The sequence below is a fragment of the Ovis canadensis genome, chromosome 8 (assembly GCF_042477335.2).
Source record: "Ovis canadensis isolate MfBH-ARS-UI-01 breed Bighorn chromosome 8, ARS-UI_OviCan_v2, whole genome shotgun sequence".
Classification (NCBI taxonomy): Eukaryota; Metazoa; Chordata; class Mammalia; order Artiodactyla; family Bovidae; genus Ovis; species Ovis canadensis.
The window spans coordinates 25,894,937-25,921,505 of NC_091252.1; the positions used below are offsets into that span (position 1 = coordinate 25,894,937).

Sequence of the window (26,569 nt, forward strand, 5' to 3'; positions counted from 1 at the left end):
TTGCCATTGTTATTTTTTTAAGGCCAGAACTGTTTGTATTAAAAGATTTGCCTGTGTTTATATATGGCTATCAAGATGATTTATAGCAAGATAAATGAGAAATTATCTTCTCTTCATTGTATACATATAATATAAAATAAAATATAACAAATATGCTATAACATTTTAAACTTTATATTAATTTTTATAATTTAAAACTCCAAGAAACAATGACATTAAATGAAAAGAGTTGATAAGACTTTCTATGTTGAAAACATACTGGACTAGGAATCGGAATGTTTATGACTTAGCATAGGCCTGCCTGCCTGTCTGATAGGATTGTGACATAAATCAAGTGAAATAATTTATGCAAATGATTTTAGAAATTCTATTGATGCACAAAAATTGGAAATTTTATTCAAATACAGAAGTGAGTTTACAATATTTTGGTGAGTACTTTCTAGAATTTAATGTGACATACAGTATTGATGTCTGTGAAATACACCTTTGTTGAATATAATATGCAGAATATTCATAGGTTTTAATTTTTTTGTTTTCTGTTAGTCTATTTTGGCTTTTTGCTTTGTTTAAGAAATATCTGATTATGATTTTAATCTGTATATTTTTGTTTATCTGATCTTCTAGAAAATTCAATAACTAATGGATGAGGAATCTATAAAATTTTTAGAAATTTGGGTTGACATATATCCCCAGGACTCATATAGAGAGTCAAATATGGGCAAAAATAAATCAATATTTTGAACATGTCAGCACAAAGTACTGAGGTACCACACTAAGTTTCTGCCCACTATTCAAGAGATAAAACATCCTTCCTGGTATTAGTCATCTATTGAGTGTTCTCTGGTTCTAGAGCTTGAAATTTTAGTTAGATACGTGTGCTATGCGGTGCTTAGCCACTCAGTTGTGTCTGACTCTTTGAGATCCCATGGACTGTAGCCCGCCAGGCTCCTCTGTCTGTGGGGATTCTCCAGGCAAGAATACTGAAATGGATTGCCGTGCTCTCCTCCAGGGGATCTTCCCAATCCAGGGATGGAACCCTCGTCTCCCACATTGCACACATATGAGGATTGCCATTAATTTGGGACCATTGGTGGAATGTTCAGCCCTCCTGTGATAGCATTTTCCAGTAATTTGTCTGCCATGTTATCAGGGATTTTTTTGAAATTAAGTTGATTTCTAAAATTTCCCATCACTATCTAAGCTTGTTTTAGAGATAGGTGATTATTTACTAAATCTCTGCTCTGAGGATTTAACATGTTAGTGTCTATTGCATCCTTAATTTTTACCTTCTCCCTCTAGCCCCATCATATAATACAGGAACTTATTCTGCTTGCTTCTGAGATTTCTTGTCAGTGTTAAAGTCCTCAAAATATTTTATGCTCTACAAAGAGTCAATTGTAATTTCATTCTTAACATAGACTTTTGAGCTCTTCTTTGACTTCTGAACTCAGATATGTATAGTAGTTCATGTGTATAAAACTTCTCCTGCCATCAAATGGGTCGTGTGGAATCCTGTCCATCTGTGGGGTGTTGGAGATGGGCTTCTTGGAAGCCTTACAGCTCCAAGAGTGGGTTTCTGTTTAATCATTTGTTAGAACAAGATTAATACCCTGCCTTTTACCAAAGTATGTGGGAAGGTGTTTTCACTGACTTGCTCTCAAATGCCTCTGTGCATCTTGCTCCAGTAATTGAATATTAACTCCCTTATTTGTGCACATGAGCATGGATTTTGAATATTCGAAGGTAGAGACCGGCTGCTAAAGTAAACCATTATGCTTCATTGGCTGATCCCCAGGGAAAGCAGTACAGTTGCTGCAATATGTGAAAATGTGGGCTTCAGAGCAATGTCAATCCTCAGTAACCTCGGCTTGTTATTTTACTGTTAAGAGAACCTGTAGGCTTCCGTTTAAGTATCAATTTAAGTATAAATCTGCATCTTTGACACTGGGAACTACTGTTCCCGAGAGGTGTACACAATTCCCTTCAACATTGATGGAAAGGAGAGCACAAAGTGGTGAAATATCCTTCCAGGGAGGACAACAATGTGAAGCCCATTTATTTCTCTGGATCGATCATGTGTGAACTGCTAGTTATAGCATTTGAGCTCTTAGAGCTCTCACACAAATGTGCGCTAAAGAACAGATCATAAAGAATTACAATAAATCCTCAATCTCTAAAATTAGGAATAAATATAGATGATTATCCATGACTCTTGCAGTGACATTTCATCCTAAATGTGTAGTGCATATTTTCCCAAGCATCCCAGAGATAACGAAGAGCAAATAAAATCACCTTCATGTTTAAACAAATAATTAATCACATGCTTTACATAATAGATTAGAGGAAAAACCTCAAACATGTGGCATCTATCATAATACATAGCTTCAAAAATTGTGTCACTTCTTCAAAGTATTTTGTAAAGGCCCAAGGATAAGATTAAAATCTTTATATCAGATAGAAGAAAATAATCAAATATTACTTTCTGTCTTAATTAGATGTGTTAACTATTTGCCAAATAGTCCTCTTTAGTTTTAGAGAAAAAAAGATTGCCCTATCGTCTTGATATATCAGAATACTTATATACAATGTTTAATAATGACATTTTATGCGTTAGAAAATCTGAGTCATTTGAATAATAAATTGAATCTCAAATATTTTCCCCATTTTTTCTCTTAACTATCATCTTTTATATCACTATTTGCTACTGTTTTTACATTTTTTTCAATTATTCCCTCTAGTAGTTTTTTTCTTCTTTTTATCCTTTTATCTCAAATTTTTTATTTATTTAATAAAATTCCATTTTCAGTTAAATTGAATGTGTTTTGAATTTGGATGTCTTCCTTGTACTCATAATTGATCACAATATTGCCCTTGCAGGAAATAGTTGGGCTTGACTCACACTTAATAGGGTAATTTTGATTTCCAGAGGAAGAGATGCCTTTCTGCCCACCTGTGCATTTTATTATGCCCTCTCTCACATCGTGGGATCTTGCCACCTTAATAGCTTTCCCACTTCCAAGGCTTTTTTTAAAATTCATTTATTGGTTGCATCATGGCATGTGGTATCTTCGTTCCCTGACCAGGTATGGAACCTGTGCCTTCTGCAGTGGGAGTGTGGAGTCCTAACTGGACTGCCAGGAAATTCCCCCAGACTTTTTAATATTTTTATCTCCATCAAGTTTTTCTCTGCTCTCTTCAAATAAAATAGGAGTCCCTTATTTTGAAAGCAGTGCTTGCTTGATTTTCCTGCTACCTTCAAGCCACTTTTTTTCCCCTCTATGGTTTTTTGCCCCTCTGTGGTTTTTCGCCACATTTGTCAAATAAATGACTTACACGCTTCACCTTGATTTGGTCACTGCCCACCTTAAGCACTTAAAGACAGATATAGTATAAGCCCTGACAGTTGGCTTTTCCTTTTTTTAGCTCAAGTGCCTGACTTAAGTTTTGGTTTCAGAGCCATCTGCTTCAAATAAGCGAACACTTCCTAGATGGCTATCTCAGAGAGGTACCTTGCTCTGGGCTCACAGCCCACTTCAACACTCCAAGCTTCTTTCTTTCTTTCTTTCTTTATTTTTAGAGATCTTGGTTTATTTCAATAACCAACCATTTGGGCCTCTTGTTTTTCTCTCTTCCCAAACCTTTTTTTCCCAGAAAAAAATTCCTGCTCTTATGTTTTATGTTCATCAACAGTGAGCCCAGAAAAACCTTGACCCCAACAAAGGCAAGTTTGCTAACCCTCTCTCTCTCCTTCTCTTTCTCCTCAAGAACTTATTTTGTGACTCCCAGATTGTGTAATGTAATTTCCGGGACTGATAAGTAATTTTTCTGACCTCTCACTAGTTTCCTGATAATTATTGCTGAAGGTGTCTTGCACTCATACTAAGAATATCAGGGCCTGTCCTGACACAGCATAGGTTATCGATAGGCCGTGACCAGCATAAAACAATAGTCTCCCTGCTATTTGCATCCCAATTCCAAAATCATGTTCTAGATATCAAAATGAACTCCTTTTATATTTGATCCTGAGGTTTATTTCCTCATGTTTTAAATATCCTCTTTCATTGACCTTGTTGAAATTAACCTCTGATTTGTTCTTAACCTTATTAACCAGCATTTTTCTCAAGGTAACTGAAGGCCTTCTGTTTGTCCATTGGAGAAACTGTTCACTCTCACTCTCATAACATTAATTTAACCTTGTCTCTCTTCAAAGGCCATATATTTTCCCATTGTCTACTCAGTGTTTTCCCTTGAAGTTACACTACTGTCTCAAACGCAATATATATTTGTGTTATGAACTTCAATTAAATTATATTAAAAGCAGTTCTGTTTATCAGGGCCCAAACCTGTCATATTTTAATAAACAGCCTTCTTTTTCCTCCTAAGTACATGTCAGGCACATCTAGAGGGGAAGAAAAAGAAGGCTGTTAAATGTCTGACTTCTTATTTTCTTCATTTCCATGAACACTCGCTTAGTCTTAGACATTATCATCTTGCAACTGGAATATTGTGGTGACAATTTACCTGGCTCCCTTGCTTCCTTTCTCCTGACAATCACAGAGAGTCTTATCTCTTCAAAACATTGCTATATAACTCCCTTGCCCAAAAATGTAATGGCTCTTAGTGTTCTAAGAAAAAAGTACATCTCATTTACTGAGATTTCAAGGTTATTATTTTGACCATAATTTACTTTTAGGGAATTGAAAACTTTTATTTTTACTTCTCTTTAACACAAAGGAGACTCTTCTGCCCCAGACAGATTGATCCATAATCCACAAGAATACTGAATCAGGCACTCAATTTGTAGCTTTCTTTCCCTTTCCCCTGTGACTCTGTACTTTCCTTCAAGCCTTACCTATTACCTGCCTCCTTAAAAATTACCCATATCCAGAACTCAGATTACTATATTTTTCATATAGTATCCCTAACCAGACTATGGGTGGAACTAGTCCTTACACTGAGTATTATGGTCCCTGTCCCCAGTAAGCATGAGTACAATAAATACTGAAGCAAGAATGAGTAATGGAACTCAGTAATTATTTGGAGAAAGGTTTTCTCATTTAATATCAAATTGGGAGTTGTTCAACCTTAAACTGTCTGTTAAACCTGAGGACAAAGTACAGCTGAAAGTGTTTCTTTAAAAATATAACTTAATTCTTCTTTAGATTGCTTGATTTAGGACTCTCTATTAAGGATTCTTCTTTTTGGAAATCATGCTAATTTTCAGTGTAATAGATCTGTATTTTATAAACTTTGCCATTTTTACAAAAAACATAGATTCTCTTTGAAGCAGATTATAATATCTTCAGATTTTGATATCTGCAGTATTGTAGAGGAAAAAAGACTCAGTGAGTCTGAGCAGTTTTATTAGGATATTTGCTACCCATTTCGTTTAGAATTTCAGGCATATAACAATGTGTTTTTTAAACAGCTTGTCTCCTAATAATTATTCATGTATCCATACAAAATCATTGACTAGATGCCTTCTAGTGCCAAGAACTGTGTTAAAGACTTAAAAGTAAATCAGTCTTTGCTCTCAGTTTTTACTTCCACTATCCATATATATATATATGTATATATATATGTGTATATATATATATATATACACATATTTTTTTTCATATGGATACATTTGCATTTAACAGTTCTGTTTATTTATAGCATTCCCTGATTGGGTAATGAGATAAAAGAGATACGTGTATATTTCTTATTTTCTAGAAAATGAAAAACAGAATAGTAATATTCAGATACTGTTTACTAATATTAGAACAATATGGGCTAGTGATTTTTTATTATTAAATGTGTATTTCTTTATTTTTCCAACAAAAATGGTTTTGGCAGGTTGAAACATGACATGTTGAATAATATTATCAATGAATGGGTTTAATTTTTTATTTTTAAGTGGTGGATAATTGGTTTACAGTGTTGTGTTGGTTTCTGCACAACATAGCGTGTGTGAATAAGTATGCATATGTCCCCTCCTTCTTGAACCTCTGACCCGCCCCCACACCCCAACCCACCCCTCTAGGTTGTCACAGAGCACTGGGTTTAGCTATCTGTGATACAAGGGGCTGGTGGTTTTAAGGGCTGAATTTAGATCATGATGGTCCATGATATCACTTAGTGAGGAAATCACTCTCCTTTGTATGTACAAGTTATGAGTTGGAGAATATACCAACACATATCTTAATTTTTAAGACAAACTTTACCTGAAAAATATGATTGAACAGTCACAAATTTTTTCTTGATATGTTTATGTAATAATATATATATAGAATAAAAGAGTTTATTTGCTAGAATAAATTATTGACTTTAAAAATTTTGCTTTATTTTGCTTAAAGAGCCAAAATCAATTTTGGGTGAGAGCATAACTCACTTATATTGGGAATAGAATAATTTTTCCAGGTCATAACATTTATTTCAATAAAAGAATCAAGTTTCTACTTGAGTCCTAATTGTTCTAAGAGAATTAGTCCGAAGTGCTTGGTCAAAATATTTGCTTTTACAATTTAATCAAAGAAAAGAGTATCATTATTTGATTGTAAGGGAGGACTACCAAGGTAAGCCTCAATAATAAAAATAAATAAGAGATTTGCCATTAAAACATAACATAGGTAATTTTTTCAAATACTCTTCACTTTGTTCATAGTCACTGATTTTAGAAAGGTGTTACAGAAGTAAAAAGGGACCTAGAGTGATCATCCTGGACTGCCTTTTTGCTTTAAGTAGATACGCTGAGGACCTCTCTAAAACAGATATGTATCTGGCATCCCCAGGAATGGGACTCGCGTTTTCCCATGGTGTCATATTCCATTGTTTTACTAGCTGTATGGCAGGAGGCTTTATCTTGATCTAAATGGAATCACCAGCCTTGCCCCAACATGCCAAATATTTTTTAAAGTGAAAGGCCAATTGATCTGTGTCTCATTCATATCTTCTCTTTCTGTTAAAACAGGTTTCCTTCTTTTAATTGTTTAAATAAATTTATACCTTGATCTTCAACTCTAAATTGTTAAATGTTTAAGAAATCTGCCATTCTTACACATTCAGAGAGCTACATGATGCCTTGAGAGGAAATGCCCGATTCTCTAATTGTAAATATTCTCACTGATATTTTCCAGTTTCTTTTCTCCTTAAGCTTGCTTCTTTTCAAGGAATAAGGAAAAATCTGACCCCATGTGTGTGTAGAAACTGTAGGTAGATTTTGACTTAAATTTAACTAAACATCAAAATTATTTTTTTTCAAATTAAGAAATACTTAATGGTTTTTATGGAAAACATAGTCTGTATTCTTAAAGATTAAAAAAAAATCAGGACTATATTTTAGCAAACCTTGAAGAATCTTTTTTTTTTTCCTTTGAATTAAACTCAATAATGCTATGCTACTAAATTAAAGTCTATTTAGAGTCTAAGGCAAATACAACATACAAAACACATTGCTTAATCAGGTAAGATTTTCTGGGAAAAAAAATAGTCTAGCTAAATTATGCTACCTATTGTAGCGATGCTGCCAGTTTATTCAGATTTTTAACCTCTAGCAATAACAGATTATTTTGATAAATTATTCATGTTTCTGCATTGTGCACCTTTTTCAATTTGCATATCTGGCAGCAAATAGGCCCACCTTTCAGGCTTCAGTCCCCATGGTCAGACAGGATGGCCGAAGGCTGCTTCATGATTAATTTCATCTCAGTGGGGTTATTATCATACTGAAATGTGCAATACCCCTGAAGTATGCTTTCCTGGAGCTACAAGCACAAGAGGTTTAGTTAGCTTAAGAATTCTTAAGTGTGTAGTAACTTTTAGCTTAATTGCCAACCTTTTTCTACTTGGGGAGTATCTACACCTAAAAATAATACTGGATCTTATAAGAATCGGAAACAAAAATTTAGAGATTGATCTAGCAGCTCCTTGGATTGCAAGATAATTTGTCATTAGTTTCTGGTATATTACTTGAAAAGGATGTTTATTTTTGAAGGATCAAGGAGGCTTTTATATTGTTGTTTCACTTCTGAACTAATAAATATTCATTTTTCTTCTGGTTTGTAGAAAAGTCATTTGACTTTTCTATATTTAGTTTTCTCACCTAACTGTCTAAATGCCTTGTACTGTTGCATAATTAGTGACAGACAGGTTTTAAAAAATGTTTCTAGTCCTTTTTAGAAAATTAATAAAAGGTTAAGTCTTAATTTGAATCCTAGGGAAATTTTTTGTTCCTTAAATGTTTTTAGTTTATACCCTTAAAAAATTTTCTATATTTCCTCATCTATGAAAATTAAAAATAAATTTGTTTGAAATAGTGAATTCTGCAACTTGCCAGATGTAATCAGGGCTACAGTATGTGCTAGTGAAAATAAAATTCTGAAATTTAAAATTAAAACACTTTCTGCATAATACAGGATCAATGAAAAGAGAAAAAGGGAGTTCAGATTAATTTTGTGTTATCTTAAAAATGAAATGATTTCTTAAATGTAATGTCTCATTTAAAATCAGTCAACTGGAATTTTGGTCACTTTCATAATTAGATTTTTAAAATACTACATTTGAATCCTACAGTTTTCAACTAGAAACATTTTTTAAAAGGTGTCTGTCACTGAATTTACAAAACTACCCTTACTGTTAAAGTTACATTTGAATCCTACAGTTATAAGCTCAGTGGATTCACACATCACATTAAAAGAAGTCAGAGTATAAACAGAGCCCTGTAAATGAAAAGTTCATGATAATAAACTAATATTAAACTTATATGCAAAATTGATTTCTTAACAAAATATTTGCAGACTCACAGTATTTTTCAGCTTGTTAGATGATTGTTTCAAGCATAAGCAATCAGAAGACACTGAAATGTTTGGCTAATCTGATTCATAACAATTTGTATAAATACAACATGTTTCAGGAAGCTAGGAATACTATCAAAGTACCATAACTATTTTGATAATTTCCTGTTAAAATATTCCCAGGAGACTTACACTTAAATCTAGGTCCATCCTGTCTCTGATTTTAAACTACAAACTATTATTTGTGGATTTCAGAATTATTATAAACTTCAGTTGAATTTTCTTATTGTTCTGGGTTTTTGTTTGAATTACTATTTTATTTCCAAAGTATAACTATAAAAATTATCAAATAAAAACTTAAAACACATAATAAAATTTTCATTTGGGATATGTATAGTAGAGGTAGTGAGTAGCACAGGGGAAATAAGACTGGCTATCACTTAATTTTTGAATGAATGTTGAAAATACCAATGAGAATGGAGCTTACTATACCATCTTCATTTTTTATATATCTGAAATTTTGACTAGTAAAAGGCTATGTCATTTGCAGTTGGCAGTAATCAAAAGGAGGCCAAAAAATTATGTGTAATAAAAACTTGTCTATCAGGATTTAATTGTTTTTACTGTTACAGGGTTTTAAGAAGTCTGGTCTTCTTAATGTATTTTTATGTTCTCAGAGTTACTCTGTTCCTGAAGCCTTGGTTTTGAAAACTGAAGTGCTGTACACAAGCAAATGTCAAATCTTAGCACCTCTGTATGTGTCCTCAACAGATTTGAGGCTGAGAGATGAGCTGAATGATCAATGAGAAAAGTTATTAATAAGGCCCTAAGAAAAGCTATCTGTAATTCACAACTGGTATACTAGGTGGTCTAACAGAATCTTAGACATGGAGAAATCCTTTAGGGTCTGTGATCTAAGAATACAGCTAAAAAATAAAGAAAAGATAGGTGGAAATTTGACTATAAAATGCTAAGGTACTTTACTGACGGTGGTTTGTTAAACAGTTTTTTTTCTTTTTTTTAAGTTAAGAATTACTCCACAATTCTGATATGTTGAGACCTTGGCTTCCCTCGTGGTGCAGAGGTTAGAGCATCTGCCTGCAATGGGAGACCTGCGTTTGATCGCTGGGTCAGGAAGATCCCCTGGAGAAGGAAATGGCAACCCACTCCAGTATTCTTGCCTGGAGAATCCCATGGATGGAGGAGCTTGGTGGGCTACAGTCCATGGGTTGCAAAGAGTCGGACACAACTGAGCGACTTCACTTTCTTTCTTTCACTTTAAGTAGTAAAACACCTGGGCAGTCTAGATGATGAACTTTTTTTTTAAATGCTCTTATGTATTATTTTATCCTTTCATCTCCCTTTTAATTAACCAATTATTTATTAAGTCACCACTAAATGCGAGTTATAAGGTTGAGGAATTAGAAATATATTAATTAGGAATTCACTGTTGTGTTAGTCACTCAGTCACGCCGACTCTTTGCGACCACATGGACTGTAGCCCATCAGGCTCCTCTGTCCATGGAATTCTCCAGGCAAGAATACTGGAGTGGGTTGCCATTTCCTTCTCCAGGGGATCTCCCCAATCTGGGGATCGAACCCTGGTCTCCTGATTTGCAGGCAGATTCTTTACCAGTGAGCCACTAGGGAATCCCCACTATCTAAATATAAATCTTAATTCTGATTTGAGATCATCTAATCTAGATGTGATAAAGATAGCACTAACATGATAACTGCATGGAGTTTTCTTCCAGGTAAAAACAAATTAATAATAAAGAGATCATAGGTAGAATGGACTATGAATTTAATTTTGGCAAAATATATTTTGTCTAAAGAAATAAATTTAGTTATAATGTAAACCATATATGTGGATCAAAAATATTTATTTTATATAAAAAGAGAATTAAAATGTACCATTTTCATAACTATGATTACAATACAGATAAATAATTATCTTACCAACAAGAGGTAAAGCATGAATTAAAATTAAACCTCTTCAATTTTGGCCAAAGAAACATGGATTCTTTGCTTGATTCTTGGCCAAGTTATTCAAATGCAGTCTTGTTATTTTCTAACTCTAACTAGAACTGTAATATTAAACAATCTATAATAAACATTTGATGATAATTAAATGAAAGGCTGAATATGTGTGTATATCAATTACTACATTTACACCTAGCTTAGTACATAAAAATAATGGATCCTAAATAAATATGTGGTAAATGAACATATAAAGATTAATATCTGAATGTTGTTAAATGAGAATTCAAGTATTGAAAATGTAGTGAAGACAATCACGAACAATTAATGAAGTGTGCAATGATCCATTCCTTTTTAAAATCTTTATTTCTCCTTTATTTTTATGCTAATTACTCACATAATATATTCAATTATTTAAAAGTGGAGGGGTTTTTTGATACTCTGTTTCTTTCAAGAGAACATTCTGAACAAATGGAAAAAACAAACAAACAAAAACAACCAAATCCCCTAAGACAAGAAGGAGGAAAAATTCAAAACGAAACTTGCTGATTCTCTCACAACACATATTGTTGCCCAGGGCCATGGTTATGTTGATGGGCACCACAGTTGTATAGGGAATGAAATTTTAAGTCAAAGGTTGGTGCTGGAATTTGGTTTTCCTGGGCTTTAGTCAGTCACACAATGACCTTCAATGAGCCATTTTATTTATGTCTAAATGCTCCATGCATTTCAAAGGGCTAATAATACAGAAACAATGTGGAAAGAATTCTGAGAGTTTCAAAATCAGGTACTAAGCAAGTGCAAAGTATCCTATGGTCAGTTAACAGTGAAGCAAAACAGTTTCGGGAAACTTAATTTTATTCTTTTATTTGGTATAGTTATTTTTGTCTTAGTAAGCCTAACTCTGAGCACTTCCCCTAATAATTGTGTTCATTTCTTAACAAAAATTTTGAATGCCAAGGACAGTGTTTTTATGTTTGTTTTTATAATTTTCCTTTTTTTGTTGTTACATGTCTTTCTCAAATAGTATTTCATGGTAATTTATTTCTCTTTTTATTCATAAGAGCCTAGCAAAGCCCCAGAAACCAAACAAGGGACAATAAAAGTTGCAGCACAAGGTAAGCAGTAAAACACTAAAAATTCTTAAAAAAAAAAAAAAAAAAGGTCTTAGCACTTTATTGACAAAATCCAAGCTGTTTATTGCAGAATAGCACCATCTGCTGGGTCATTATAGAAAAAAATTTTTTTGTTGCATGAAGATACACATTTCAAGTACATATTTAGTAAATGGAAAAAGTGTAACTGAGAGTAATGCCACATTTGCAGAGGAGACAATTAACAATCCAAGAGTTCATATCTTGACTCCAAATATGTTACTGAGCTTTTCCTTTTACTATCAAAATAAACTGTAGATTAATTGATAGTTGGATAATGATGATGATAATGCAGAGAGACACAAATATATACATTTTCCAGTGTTTTCAGTTACATATTGTAATTACTGTCATCCTAGAAAATTCAGTCATAATATTATTAAATTAGTATTACTTTATCTGTGTACTAAGACTGTAAAAGTCAGGTATGACTACAAAGTAATCATCCTATTTTTATGAGTCACTTGTGAAAATGTGCCCTAACATCGTTAGGGCATCAAAAGTGGCTTTCTTCAAGAGATCTTTAGAAAATATAATGGTTTTTAATTCATCAATTTGGGAAAATTACTTTAATTTTTCTATAATGTTGTTTTTTAACTATCACCTGAAATCGCATCCTTTGAGAAAGCTATTCTAACTCCAGTGTCTGCTTTATAGAACACTGAAGAGTGTTCTAAAGAAAAAAGTAGAATATTTTCTGGAGAAAATCTTTCTCTCCTATACCACATTATGGGGCTTCCCAGGTGGCTCAGTGTAAAGAATCCTTCTGCCAAGCAGGAAACCTGGGTTTGATCCCTGGGTTGGGAAGATCCCCTGGAGGAAAAAATGACAACCCACTCCAGTGTTCTTGCCTGGGAAATCCCATGGACAGAGGAACCTGGCAGGCTATAGTCCATGGGGTTGCAAAGAGTAGGACACAACTTAGTGATTAAACCACCACCATGCCACATTATACGGTATTGACCAGTAAAGGAGATGCATTTAGATGGTGGTACATTTGTTTCTAGGCAGAAGGCCCTTGTAGCAGACTTCTCAGCACATGACATGATTACATTTGATCCAAAATTTTCTGTTATGTTTAATCCTGAACCCAACTGTATGTTGAATCAATCTAGTGAACATTTGATAAAATGGTTTGACTAGCCATCAGACCAATGAGGCTGTATATTATATATATATGTATATATATATATATATGGATATATATATGCTAGAATGGTTAAGAATTATGATACAAAGTTTTCGTTTTCATTTGGTCATTAAGCTGCCCAACAAAACTGATTCTTCTTTAGAAGAGTTCTGATAAGGAATGTAGTAAATATTATAGGAAGAGCACGGCAAATATCATCATCTCTTTTGTGTTTTCTATTCATGAATAAATTCCTTAAGTGAATGTCTACTGGTTCAAGAATTACTGCAGTTAAAACACATAGGTTCTTATGAAAGAAAGCACAATCACCCAGCACAGTCTATCTTAACAGAGGTTTCTGAAGGCCATGGTGGATGTGGAACTATGACCTGAGGCTGGGATTTAGTGTTAGTTCAGACTCATTTTAGAGGGTACAGGGGAGGGAATTGAAGGGCTTTCTGGAAATCTACTTGAAATTTGAGCTTGGGGCCATGGACTCTTCACTTTTACATTCTAAGTACATTGGATAAGGCAGCCCCAGAACTTATTCTTTCAGAAGAAAGGATTTATTGTTGAGTGAATAACAATGTAGAGTTTTGAAGGCTTGTTAGAACTATCCTTTTAGGAAGATTGGATCAAAGTGTTGATTGAACACCGTGTGCAAGGCAAGAGTTAGGAGACATATATATACATGTTCACTGAATTGTAATGACACCTCAAAGCAGGGGCACACCAAATAGGGATAAATGTCACTTGTCCTGTGCACATACTCAGTAGACCTTTTGTAGACAGGTTTTATAACACGACAGCTGCCCAATTAAATTATGCATAGAATTAATTAATATTTGCAAGTACTCTGTGTGAAGGCAGCTTAAAAACAGTGGCAATATTTTTATAGCAAAGACTGATATCTTTGTTGGATAAAGTGGTAAAATTAACAGTAATGTTTGTAGTGGGGTAAAAGTAGAGTTTATCTGTTTATTTTTTAATTTTTATAACTAAATATTTTAAACCTAGTTTTAGATAGATTCTGTATGTGTATGTGCATATTTAATTATAATTAAGATTTAGCATGCCTTTTTTTTGGAAGTACATTTAGCATTTAGTGTTTTGAGGCACTGAAAAGTCTATGAAATGAAGGTCTCTATGCTACAGGAGATTGCAATTTGGAGACAGGGAAAATTTAAGTAATAACACAAATTGGCTACCTAGTAGTGCTAAATTGAATTGTAAAGATAATAAATGCCAAAGAATTTTAAGACAAAGTGATTTTCAGTAAGTGGGATTTCTCATGAAGGAGAGGTGATGACTTGGATTTGTAGCATGACTAAAAAATAAACTGGAGGAAAAAATGCATTGTTGGTGAGTGGATGACATAAAGAGTTAGTGGTAGTTATAAAAGGTTATTGTCATTATCAAGACATGAGACATATGTTGTTTTAAGTTATTTTTTTTAAAGAACCCTCTACCTTCACTCTGATCCATCTTGAGAGAGGTTATAACTTAAATTTGGGAGACATTGTGGAGATAACTATAAGAGAAAAACTAAGCAAAATCCTCTTTGCAGTATCTGAAAGGATAACACCATTCAATTCTTGTCCTTATTGTACAAGCTCCAGGTAAAATGTGAACATTTAAGTGAATTAGAGAATCAAATGTATACATGGTGGGTGATTTTTGAAAATTATGCAGCTTCTTGAAGTAAATTCTTATGTGTTAAGTAAAGAACTAACTACAAATAAGTCTATTGAGTCAATTCCAAAGAATTTGCTGAAATAATGCCTGATGGCTTTGAAATCTATTGGGCAGTGTTGATATCCTACCGTGCATCTTAGTATCTTTATTACTCTCCTTATTATATCAGTGGAATAGGCGAATTTCTTAACTTAAAAATATTATAGGTATAGATCCTTTCTATATTTTGTGTGTTATTAATTAAAACTCCATTAAAAGAAACAAATATGAATCAAGTAGAATTAATTTACTTGTGAATTTACTTTTTTACTACAAAAATAATGCCATTAATTACATGTTTAGAAAATAGATAAAAATGACCTGTAATACATTAATATAGTAAATTTAATTATATTCCTTTTGAGTCTCTTGTTTCTGATTTTTATACCCAGTTCTGACACTTGCTCACAGTCTGCTACACAGTGTGAACATGTGTACATCATCTGACGTCTCTAAGGCTTAGTTCCTTGCTCTGGCCTGCCTTTCTCATTAGATTGTTATGACGGCCAAAGAGAGAATGTACACGGAAGTGTTTTGGCAATTGTAGCATAAAGTATAGATCCAATATAGTTCTGGATATTGGTTGAAAGTGGTCCCCCAAATTCTAATCCACTCAAAAGGAATTGCTTTAAGGGATGCGCACAATCTCTGATTCAATTAATGTGGCTTAAGGCATCATAGATTTGGCCCCAGAATGAACTTTACACAGAACCTAGGGTCAACCTCGCTTGGAACAACTCCCAGATGACTGAATGCCTCCCTCGAACGCTTCCATTTATAAACTATAACTTGGATCCTGTTTAGACTTGTGATCTAGGATTAGGTAAATTCCACCACAGAGGAAGTCAAGATTCAAAGGTAATTAAAGTGTGCTGGGCCTTTTCTGTTTGTAAATGATGGTATACATTTGCCAAAAGGAGGGTGGAATTTTTATTAACTCTTTCAGAAATGATACATTTTATACAGTTATACTATGTGGGATAAACTGGTATATAATTCTTCAGTAACTAGGCACAGATAATTTATATATTCCATTATTTTTTGCATAGACCTAGTCCTTTTATTTTAGAAGTGATTGTGATTTGCTGAGATATAACAATTTCAAATCTAAGATGGAATTATGCTAAAGACATTATTTTAACTACTTGTCTGTGTAACAGCATATTTTTATTCTCTTTTTGTTCTGTGTCTATATCTGAATTAAAAAACTTCATATGAATATTATTTTCAACTTATTTTCTTATTTCAAATTTGAATGGGTTCGTTTGTTCGTTGATAACCACTAAATTTATGAATACATGCACTACATTCGCATGTTCCCAGTTTTCTGAAGAATAGTTATTTAATATGTTCTAATGCTATTTTCTCTCCCTATTTCAGCACCTACTAAAAAAGAGGAAAAGAAGGAAGGTATGTTTTACGCAGAGTTCCATTATGCTTTTTATGTGAACAAGTTACCAAAAGTCAGAGTGGAAGTTTGACTGCCAGCTTGTCTATATTTACTTTGAATCTATTATGTGCATATATTTTGTGCGACTGTGTTTTTTTCTACATCTCATCACACTTAAGGGTGAACCACTTTTTTAACAGTAATTTTAATCTAATCTTTCTCAATATGTAGGGAGTGAAACACCATCTCTCAAAATCTTTGGCTGCCTATTTCATTAGAAATTTTATTAAATGCCAAAAATATGTAAAATAGAGACCAATTTTCTCATAGCAACTACTTATTTCTGTGACGCTGGCAAGCGACTGATGTTACTTTGTTCTATTAAGTTGCAAATAAGTCATGATCCATCCCTTGCACTCCACCTCTCTTTATCAGGATGTCCTGATATGGAATCATTTATTCCCTGTTATCAAAGAGAAACTGCACCTGATGGACTTAAATGGGCAAGGAAGACTTTATTCAAGACTGCTGCAAAGGGGTCAAGTGTGTTTACAGTAGGAGAAACTGAACTCTTAACTTTAACTCTCAGCAGGAGCTGGTCAATGTGATGAGGCCATCTAGATTTCCTAACTGTTGCCTGGGAAATTAGGTTCCTACCCTTCCTCAGAGACTGGCATATAGGACTATGCATCCCCTTTGATGATTATATTTCAAAGTGATATCTTACAGATCTTGAAAAAGGTATTTCTGGTTGTAAAAGATTTATGTTTCAAAGGGACAGAGAAGGAATTTACAATTTTCTGAAGTAAATGCTCTGATAAAAGGGAGGTCAGGGGCCTGTAGTCAAGAAGGACACTGTCTAAACTTTATTCAAGCTGGGAAGACTGTTAAGGCCGTCTAAATCTCTGTGATTCTATTTAGAGATGGTTCTAATGCACATCCTGACTACTCTTAGATGGGATTTCTAGATATCACCCCTGTTCATTAATCTAGGCTTATTTTCTCAGCGAAAAATTGCATGTAGAGATAAGCAATCACTTCTGACTTTGAAAATGACAGTTATATTCTAATTAGTGTTCATCTGATCTGAGAAAAATAAGAAAAGTGTTATATTTTAAATTTAGTATCATCAGAATTTTACATAGTGCCAAGAGCTTAGGGGTCACATTCTACTTCTGTTAAACCAGAATCTAAGAGTCAATAGATCTGAGAAGGAGACACTGTTTTAGTTGGTTATTACTATTACATAGTATCATAATGAAGTCAGCTAATACATATTATTAGTTGTACTTATTATCAAGGCATAGAAATCAGTATACATATACACAGGAAATATTTCAGTGCATTTTGGAAAATATATCATTTATATGATCAATGTTGTGGTGTGTATACAGAGATATACAAGAAAAAAAAAAAGATAGTAAGTTTTTGACAGATAGTAAAACAGACAGGCACAAGGGAAATGGTCTCGTAGCAAGTCCGCAGAGGCTCATCCATCCCCTTACATTTTAGAAGGACACAAGGCATCCTGCCAGACTTAGAATTAATTAGCTGTGGTTCAAACCTTTGCCTGAATGGCATGTATACCTAGAACAAAAGTTACCAGGGCACCATGGTGGAGCCTATATCCTGTACTCTCACCCACTTTCTTCCTTTAAGTATTGTGTATTTTATCTATAGTAAACCCCTTTCAAATTTACAGATACAATATGCTGCTATTGTTCCTGCTATTATCGTAGTAGATCTGGCCCTTGCCTTTTCCTTCTATGAATACTCAGTGTTTCTAGGGCTCAAGATAAATTCTCTTTCCTCTGGATTGTTTGATCCTCCCATGAAATATTCTTTCTCTTTCATTTATAGTCTTCCTTCAGAGTTTATGTGTACCTCCTTACTATTATTTACCTTATGCTCATTATACTTCATATTCTTTGCATCATTTTCATTCTATTCTAATTGACTTTAAGACTTTGACTAAAGGGACCATCTCTAATTCACTTTTATCCCCTACAGGGACTAACATATTTCCTTAGTTTGTACATTGCTCAACAGATATTTATTATGTGAATAAATCAGTAATATCTAGGAATCTTAAGATAAATATTATAGCCACAAGAAATATGAGCAGGCACTCAAATTTTCACAATGCAGACAAGGAAGGGTTTTTTTTTTCAATTGGGAATTATCTTTAGTTGTCACTCAGTCCTGTCCAACACTTTGAAACCCCATGGACAGCAGCACCCGAGGCTTCCCTGTCCATCACCAACTCTTGGAGCTTGTTCAAACTCATGTCCATCGAGTCAGTGATGCCATCCAACCATCTCACCTTCTGTTGTCCCCTTCTCCTCCTGCCTTCAGTCTTTCCCAGCATCAGGGTCTTTTCCAATGAGTCCATTCTTCACATCAGGTGGCCAAAGTATTAGAGTTTCAGCTTCAGCATCAGTCCTTCCAATGAATATTCAGGACTGATTTCCTTTAGGATGGACTGGTTGGATCTCCTTATAGTCCAAGGGACTCTCAAGAGTCTTCTCCAACACCACAGTTCAAAAGCATCAATTCTTCGGCACTCAGCTTTCCTTACAGTCCAACTCTCATATCCATACATGACTACTGGAAAAACCACAGCTTTGAATATATGGACCTTTTTGGCAAAGTAATGCCTCTGCTTTTTAATATGCTGTCTATGTTTGTCATAGCTTTTCTTACAAAGAGCAAGTATCTTTTAATTTCATGGCTGTAGTCACCATCTGCAGTGATTTTGGAGCCCCCCCAAAATAAAGTCTGTCACTATTTCCATTGTTTCCCCATCTATTTGGCATGAAGTGATGTGACCAGATGCCATGATCTTAGCTTTTTGAATGTTGGAGTTATATTACACTGAGCATTTTAGGTCTAGGAATTTACTAGTCAATTATTAACAATTTGGGGCTTCCCAAATGGTACAGTGGTAAAGAATCCATCTGCCAATGCAGGAAATACAAGTTCAGTTCAGTTCAATTCAGTCGCTCAGTCGTGTCCGACTCCTTGCTACCCCGTGAATCACAACACCCCAGGCCTCCCTGTCCATCACCATCTCCTGGAGTTCACTCAGACTCATGTCCATCGAGTCCGTGATGCCATCCAGCCATCTCATCCTCGGTCGTCCCCTTCTCCTCCTGCCCCCAATCCCTCCCAGCATCAGAGTCTTTTCCAATGAGTCAACTCTGCGCATGAGGTGGCCAAAGTACTGGAGCTTCAGCTTTAGCATCATTCCTTCCAAAGTAATCCCAGGGCTGATCTCCTTCAGAATGGACTGGTTGGATCTCCTTGCAGTCCAAGGGACTCTCAAGAGTCTTCTCCAACACCACAGTTCAAAAGCATCAACTCTTCGGTGCTCAGCCTTCTTCACAGTCCAACTCTCACATCCATACATGACCACTGGAAAAACCATAGCCTTGACTAGACGGACCTTAGTCGGCAAAGTAATGTCTCATCTAGGTTTGTCATAACTGTTCTTCCAAGGAGTAAGCGTCTTTTAATTTCATGGCTACAGTCACCATTTGCAGTGATTTTGGAGCCCAAAAAATAAAGTCTGACACTGTTTCCACTGTTTCCCCATCTATTTCCCATAAAGTGATGGGACCAGATGCCATGATCTTCGTTTTCTGAATGTTGAGCTTTAAGCCAACTCTTTTGCTCTCCTCTTTCACTTTCATCAAGAGGCTTTTTAGTTCCTCTTCACTTTCTGCCATAAGGGTGGTGTCATCTGCATATCTGAGGTTATTGACATTTTTCCCGGCAATCTTGATTCCAGTTTGTGTTTCTTCCAGTCCAGCGTTTCCCGTGATAGACTCTGCATAGAAGTTAAATAAGCAGGGAGACAATGTACAGCCTTGACGTACTCCTTTTCCTGTTTGGAACCAGTCTGTTGTTCCATGTCCAGTTCTAACTGTTGCTTCCTGACCTGCCTACAGATTTCTCAAGAGGCAGGTTAGGTGGTCTGGTATTCCCATCTCTTTCAGAATTTTCCACAGTTGATTGTGATCCACACAGTCAAAGGCTTTGGCACAGTCAATAAAGCAGAAATAGATGTTTTTCTGGAATTCCCTTGCTTTTTCCATGATCCAGCAGATGTTGGCAATTTGATCTCTGGTTCCTCTGCCTTTTCTAAAACCAGCTTGAATATCAGGGAGTTCACGGTTCATGTATTGTTGAAGCCTGGCTTGGAGAATTTTGAGCATTACTTTACTAGCGTGTGAGATGAGTGCAATTGTGGGGTAGTTTGAGCATTCTTTGGCATTGCCTTTCTTTGGGTTTGGAATGAAAACTGACCTTGAGATGTGAGTTTGATCCCCAGGTCAGAAAGATCCCCTGGAGTAGAAAATGGCAACCTGCTCCAGTATTCTTGCCAGGAAAATTCCCTGGACAGAGGAGCCTGATGTGATCACAGATTTGGACATGACTGATCACACACACATTAATAATTTTGTCTTCAGCGTATATTGTCTCTAGCTGCTACTTGAGTTGCACTAGCAGATCTAGATAGATCTCATTTATCTAACATCAGCTTCATTGATGAAATTCTAGGGGCTGGAAAACCTATTTCAACTCAGGTTATGTTCTGAAGGATACAACTGCATTGAGAACTACCCAGATAAGATTTATTGTTTACTGTAATTAGGGCAAGACTTAATAGAGTCGAACACATGTGAGAATTAGTCCTAAGTTCTAGGACTTCATCATTGAAATTAGAAGAGGAGTCATGCTGAAAAACAATGCAAAGTCTCTGATATTGTAATTGAATAAGGATGTCAATTGGCAAGTTCCAAACATACACACTCACAAATGGTATACTTCATTACGTGGTTTATTAGCCTATCAGAGAGTTAAATTTTCCCTTCAATCCCAATTGGTATTTCGTTATTCTCTGGCATCATTATGGATATAATAGAGCATACCTGATACACAGCTAAAGTTGAGTGAGTGATGGACAGATTGCAGATACATCACTGCTTTTAAATCACAGCTGCTATGGGCCTGTATGTTCTTAATAGAAGATTGTTGTTCAGATTATTGGGCAGATGGCCTATAGGGAGATATATTCAGCAAGTAAGTCTTTATAATATTTTAAGCCATCTCAGCAGGATGCTGAGAGAGCATAATGAAGTTTAATAACATGAGTATTGAGGCCTGGTACTAATGGCTCTTCAGGGTCAGTATGTGATCTTCCAGTTTCAAGCATTGTATTTTTGGTTGCTCAGGTATTTACTTATATAAATCTGCTGTTCTGTTGACTGCTAACCAAAAGACTTGTAATTATGATGACATTTTAAGTACATTTCACTATAGCTCCCAGTTCTCACAGCAAATATATTGAATTTTTTAAAGACCAACTTGATTAGATCAATCAGTTAGACTGATCCAGTTAGATCAAAAATAACATGACTTGTTATTTTTTACATTTCTACTTTGTGAAATATTTTCTCTGTTTTAACAAGTGATGCACATTACCTGACCCTGGAGTTCATATCCTTTTCTTTCCTTTATTACAGAACAATTGATATCTAATACAATATTTTATCGGGGCTTCCCAGGTGACACTGGTGGTAAATAACCCGCCTCCCAATGCAGAAGACATAAGACATGTGGGTTAGATTCCTGGGTCGGGAAGATGCCCTGGAGGAGGGCATGGCATCTCACTCCTGTATTCTTGCCTGGAGAAGTCCATGGACAGAGGAGGCTGGCAGGCCTCACAGCCCATAGGGTTGAAAGAGTTGGACACGAGTGAAGTGACTTAGCACACACAATATTTTATCTATCCTTACTACCAGAGAAACGAACAGTAGATTAAAAACAACGGGAATTCTAGACTTACCCATATTGTATTCAGCTTTTCAGCCCTGCCCCGTGCCAGCATCTAGTTTAAAAACAAAGGGACTGAAAATAACCCAATTCTGATAAGCCCGTTTTATCCTTTGTCTGTTCTGCCTTTCTTCCCCAGCTTCATCAGCAGTTGCAGTTCTGAATGACATGTGCTCACCATAATCTTTCTGTGGTTTGCATTAGGCTGTACTCTGGGCTCAAAAGATGGCTCAATGAGAATCATAGGACCTCTCAGGGATAAATCCTATCCCAGTATACTACGGCCAAACTAATTAATAACTTGTGTGGGCCATTGAACTGCTCACTTCACACTTTCAGCCCATGTAATATGAGAATATATGCCTGCAAATAGAAGTGACATTATAGCTAAATATACAAGTAAAATGACAAATAGCATTTATTGCACTCTTGTATGGAGTTGTTTATGTAATATTTTTCTAGTATTTGAATTACCTGCTTACCTAACTAGGGTATTTACTCACGAAGGAAATGAATGAGAAATTGCTTGCAGGGCACATTTGTTTTAGATCACAGATTTCACCCACTTCATTAACTTCCTGGTGAGAAACTGAGTAGCAAGGAAAAGATTGTTTTTTGAGGGTGAGGTGGCAGGTATTAAGAAAAATTTAGTCAAAAGTTTTTTTTTTACTAATGATGCTAAGCACAGTGGTGTTTAATAAATATTTACTCAATAAATAAGTGTATAGTTTCAAGGATATATTGCTTAAAAATAAGGGGTTTTTTTCCCCTCTTATACGTGAAATATAACCCTCTCACAGAAAAATAGAAATTCAGAAAGAAGTTGCAAAACATCATTTTAATGACTGTAGTTTTCAATTACGTGTATATACTATAAATCCCCTGAACCATCCTCCTACTCTATGGAGGGTACTCAGAGAAGGCAATGGCACCCCACTCCACTACTCTTGCCTGGAAAATCCTGTGGACTGAGAAGCCTGCTAGGCTGCAGTCCATGGGGTCGCTGAGTCAGACACGACTGAGCGACTTCACTTTCATTTTCACTTTCATGCACTGGAGAAGGAAATGGCAACCCACTCCAGCATTCTTGCCTGGAGAATCCCAGGGACGAGGGAGCCTGGTGGGCTGCCGTCTACGGGGTCGCAATGAGTCAGACGACTGAAGCGACTTAGCAGCAGCAGCAGCAGCAGCATGGAGGGTACTGATTAATATTCCCATTATTTAGAGGTATAAAACAATGTCAGAAACAAAGCATCTTTCCATGAGATAGGTTTGCATTTTTCTTCTTGGAAATCTATAAGTGGAATTATTGCTTCAGAAACCATGCTCATTTTAATCACTTTCTAGATTTTTTTCCCCAAGTTGCTCTCCTAAAATGTGTTTTCATCTTTCTATTTCTATGGAATTAGGTTATTATTTTCACCACACTATTTCTGTTGCTGATTATCATTTTCTCATAAAACAATTCAGTTGACCATCTAACTGCCTTTTGTGAACAGTCTTCTACTCACTGTCATCTTCAAACATTTTAGGTCCATTTGTAAATATAATCATAATCTGTCTATGTCACCAAAAAGCACACAAATCCATTAACTCACCAAAATGTTAGTGAATATCTGTTGCTGTAGGTTCTAAGCAAAATAATTGTCAGCCAGAGAACAGTTTACCTATCTTTTGCAAGTGCTAATTCATCATTCATTATTATTATTCTATTTTCAGTAATATTCAGAACATTCCAAAACTAAGTTACAGAAGAGATAAAAGAAAGAAAATAGAACAAAAAATTCTAAACAAAAATTTAAGTTAAGGTGCCTCTATCCCCTCGCCAAGAAAAAAGAAATGTGCCTCCATCCTAAAATATATAGAAGGAATTGGCCACCCACTCCAGTATTCTTTTCTGGAGAAACCCATGGATAGAGGAGCCTGATGGGCTACTGTCTATGGTGTTGCAATAGTTGGAAATGACTTAGCGACTGAACACAATCCTAAGATAAACATGTTTTTAAAAACTTGTTTTTAATTTCAAGTGATAGGAACAGATAGATTCATGGTATAAATACTGGAAATATAAATTTCTCAGATATAGGCTGAATACCCAAAAGACTAAAAATTAAAGAGATGACTTTTGATCACTGAATGCACATTACTACATAGCAATTACTAAGTAGATTTTATGTTCATTGGTAACCCATGAGCCATCATCTGTTTCTTTTCAATATAATAAGAGTCATTTCATGTTTGTATTGGAGATATATCAATTGAAGGAGAGTACTGTGCATTTCACCTGGATTGCTATCAGTTCAGTTCAGTTGCTCAGTCATGTCTGACTCTTTGCGACCCCATGATTGCAGCACGCCAGGTCTCCCTGTCCATCACCAATTCGGGGAATTCACTCAAACGCACGTCCGTTGAGTCAGTGATGCCATCCAGCCATCACATCCTCTGTTGTCCCCTTCTCCTCCTGCCCCCAGTTCCTCCCAGCATCAGAGTCTTTTCCAATGAGTCAACTCTTCGCATGAGGTGGCCAAAGTACTGGAGTTTCAACTTCAGCATCATTCCTTCCAAAGAAATCCCAGGGCTGATCTCCTTCAGAATGGACTGGTTAGATATCTTGCAGTCCATGGGATTCTCAAGAGTCTTCTCCAACACCACAGTTCAAAAGCATCAATTCTTTCGTGCTCAGCCTTCTTCACAGTCCAACTCTCACATCCATACATGACTACTGGAAAAACCATAGCCTTAACCAGATGGACCTTTGTTGGCAAAGTAATCTCTCTGCTTTTGAATATGCTATCTAGGTTTGTCATAACTGTTCTTCCAAGGAGTAAGCGTCTTTTAATTTCATGGCTACAATCACCATTTGCAGTGATTTTGGAGCCCAAAAAATAAAGTCTGATACTGTTTCCACTGTTTCCCCATCTATTTCCCATGAAGTGATGGGACCAGATGCCATGACCTTCATTTTCTGAATGTTGAGCTTTAAGCCAACTTTTTTACTCTCCTCTTTCACTTTCATCAAGAGGCTTTTTAATTCCTCTTCACTTTCTGCCAGAAGGGTGGTGTCATCTGCATATCTGAGGTTATTGATATTTCTCCCGGCAATCTTGATTCCAGTTTGTGCTTCTTCCAGTCCAGCGTTTCCCATGATGGACTCTGCATAGAAGTTAAATAAGCAGGGAGACAATGTACAACCTTGACATACTCCTTTTCCTGTTTGGAACCAGTCTGTTGTTCCACGTCCAATTCTAACTGTTGCTTCCTGACCTGCATACAGATTTCTCAAGAGGCAGGTCAAGGTGTCTGGTATTCCCATCTCTTTTAGATTTTCCACAGTTGGTTGTGATCCACACAGTCAAAGGCTTTGGCACAGTCAATAAAGCAGAAATAGATGTTTTTCTGGAACGCTCTTGCTTTTTCAATGATCCAGCGGATGTTGGCAATTTGATCTCTGGTTCCTCTGCCTTTTCTAAAACCAGCTTGAACATCAGGGAGTTCATGGTTTACATATTGCTGAAGCCTGGCTTGGAGAATTTTGAGCATTACTTTACTAGCGTGTGAGATGGGTGCAATTGTGCGGTAGTTTGAGCATTCTTTGCCATTGCCTTTCTTTGGGATTGGTATGAAAACTGACCTTTTCTAGTCCTGTGGCCACTGCTGAGTTTTCCACATTTGCTGGCATATTGAGTGCAGCACTTTCATAGCATAATCTTTCAAGATTTGAAATAGCTCAACTGAAATTCCATCACCTCCATTAGCTTTGTTCGTAGTAATGCTTTCTAAGGCCCACTTGACTTCACATTCCAGGATGTCTGGCTCTAGGTGAGTGATCACACCATCGTGACTACCTTGGTCGTGAAGATCTTTTTTGTACAGTTTCTGTGTATTCTTGTCACCTCTTCTTAATATCTTCTGCTTCTGTTAGGTCCTTATCATTTCTGTTCTTTATCAAGCCCATCTTTGCATGAAATGTTCCCTTGGTATCTCTAGTTTTCTTGAAGAGATCTCTCGTCTTTCCCATTCTGTCGTTTTCCTCTAGTTCTTTGCACTGATCGCTGAAGAAGGCTTTCTTATCTCCTGCTGTTCTTTGGAACTCTGCATTCAGATGCTTTTATCTTTCCTTTTCTCCTTTACTTTTCACTTCTCTTCTTTTCACAGCTATTTGTAAGGCCTCCTCAGACAGCCATTTTGCTTCTTTGCATTTCTTTTCCATGGGGATGGTCTTGATCCCTGTCTCCTGTACAATGTCACAAACAAATGAAGAAATTGCCAACTAAATTCAGGGATTCCAGACCATCTCTGCTGAAATAGTATATCTACTCAATTTGACTGTTTACTAAAAGGTCATTAGCTTTGATAGATACAATGTACTTTCTTTGCAAATTAGGTATGAATATCTTCCTTCGTATTTTTCTATATTTTATACATCTAAACTTTCTAGTTTCTCACTTCCTACCTTAACCTAATAACCCTTCTCTCAAAAACACAATAATTTCTCTTTAAACCCATGTTCTAGAAATACATCATGCAATCAATCCATTTCATTGAAAATGATGGCAGAGTGTATGAACAT

At 35.6% G+C, this 26,569-nt stretch overlaps 1 protein-coding gene across 50 annotated transcripts in view; it reads left to right on the forward strand.

Moving 5' to 3' along the window:
- Positions 1-26,569, forward strand: part of TRDN (triadin) — a 409,007-nt gene that overhangs the window by 250,024 nt on the left and 132,414 nt on the right. For all 50 annotated transcript variants that reach the window (XM_069599059.1, XM_069599060.1, XM_069599070.1 and 47 more), the window contains 2 exons: positions 11,819-11,872; positions 16,152-16,181. In XM_069599059.1, the coding sequence (XP_069455160.1) occupies positions 11,819-11,872; positions 16,152-16,181 (84 nt within the window). The remainder of the gene's footprint in view (positions 1-11,818; positions 11,873-16,151; positions 16,182-26,569) is intronic.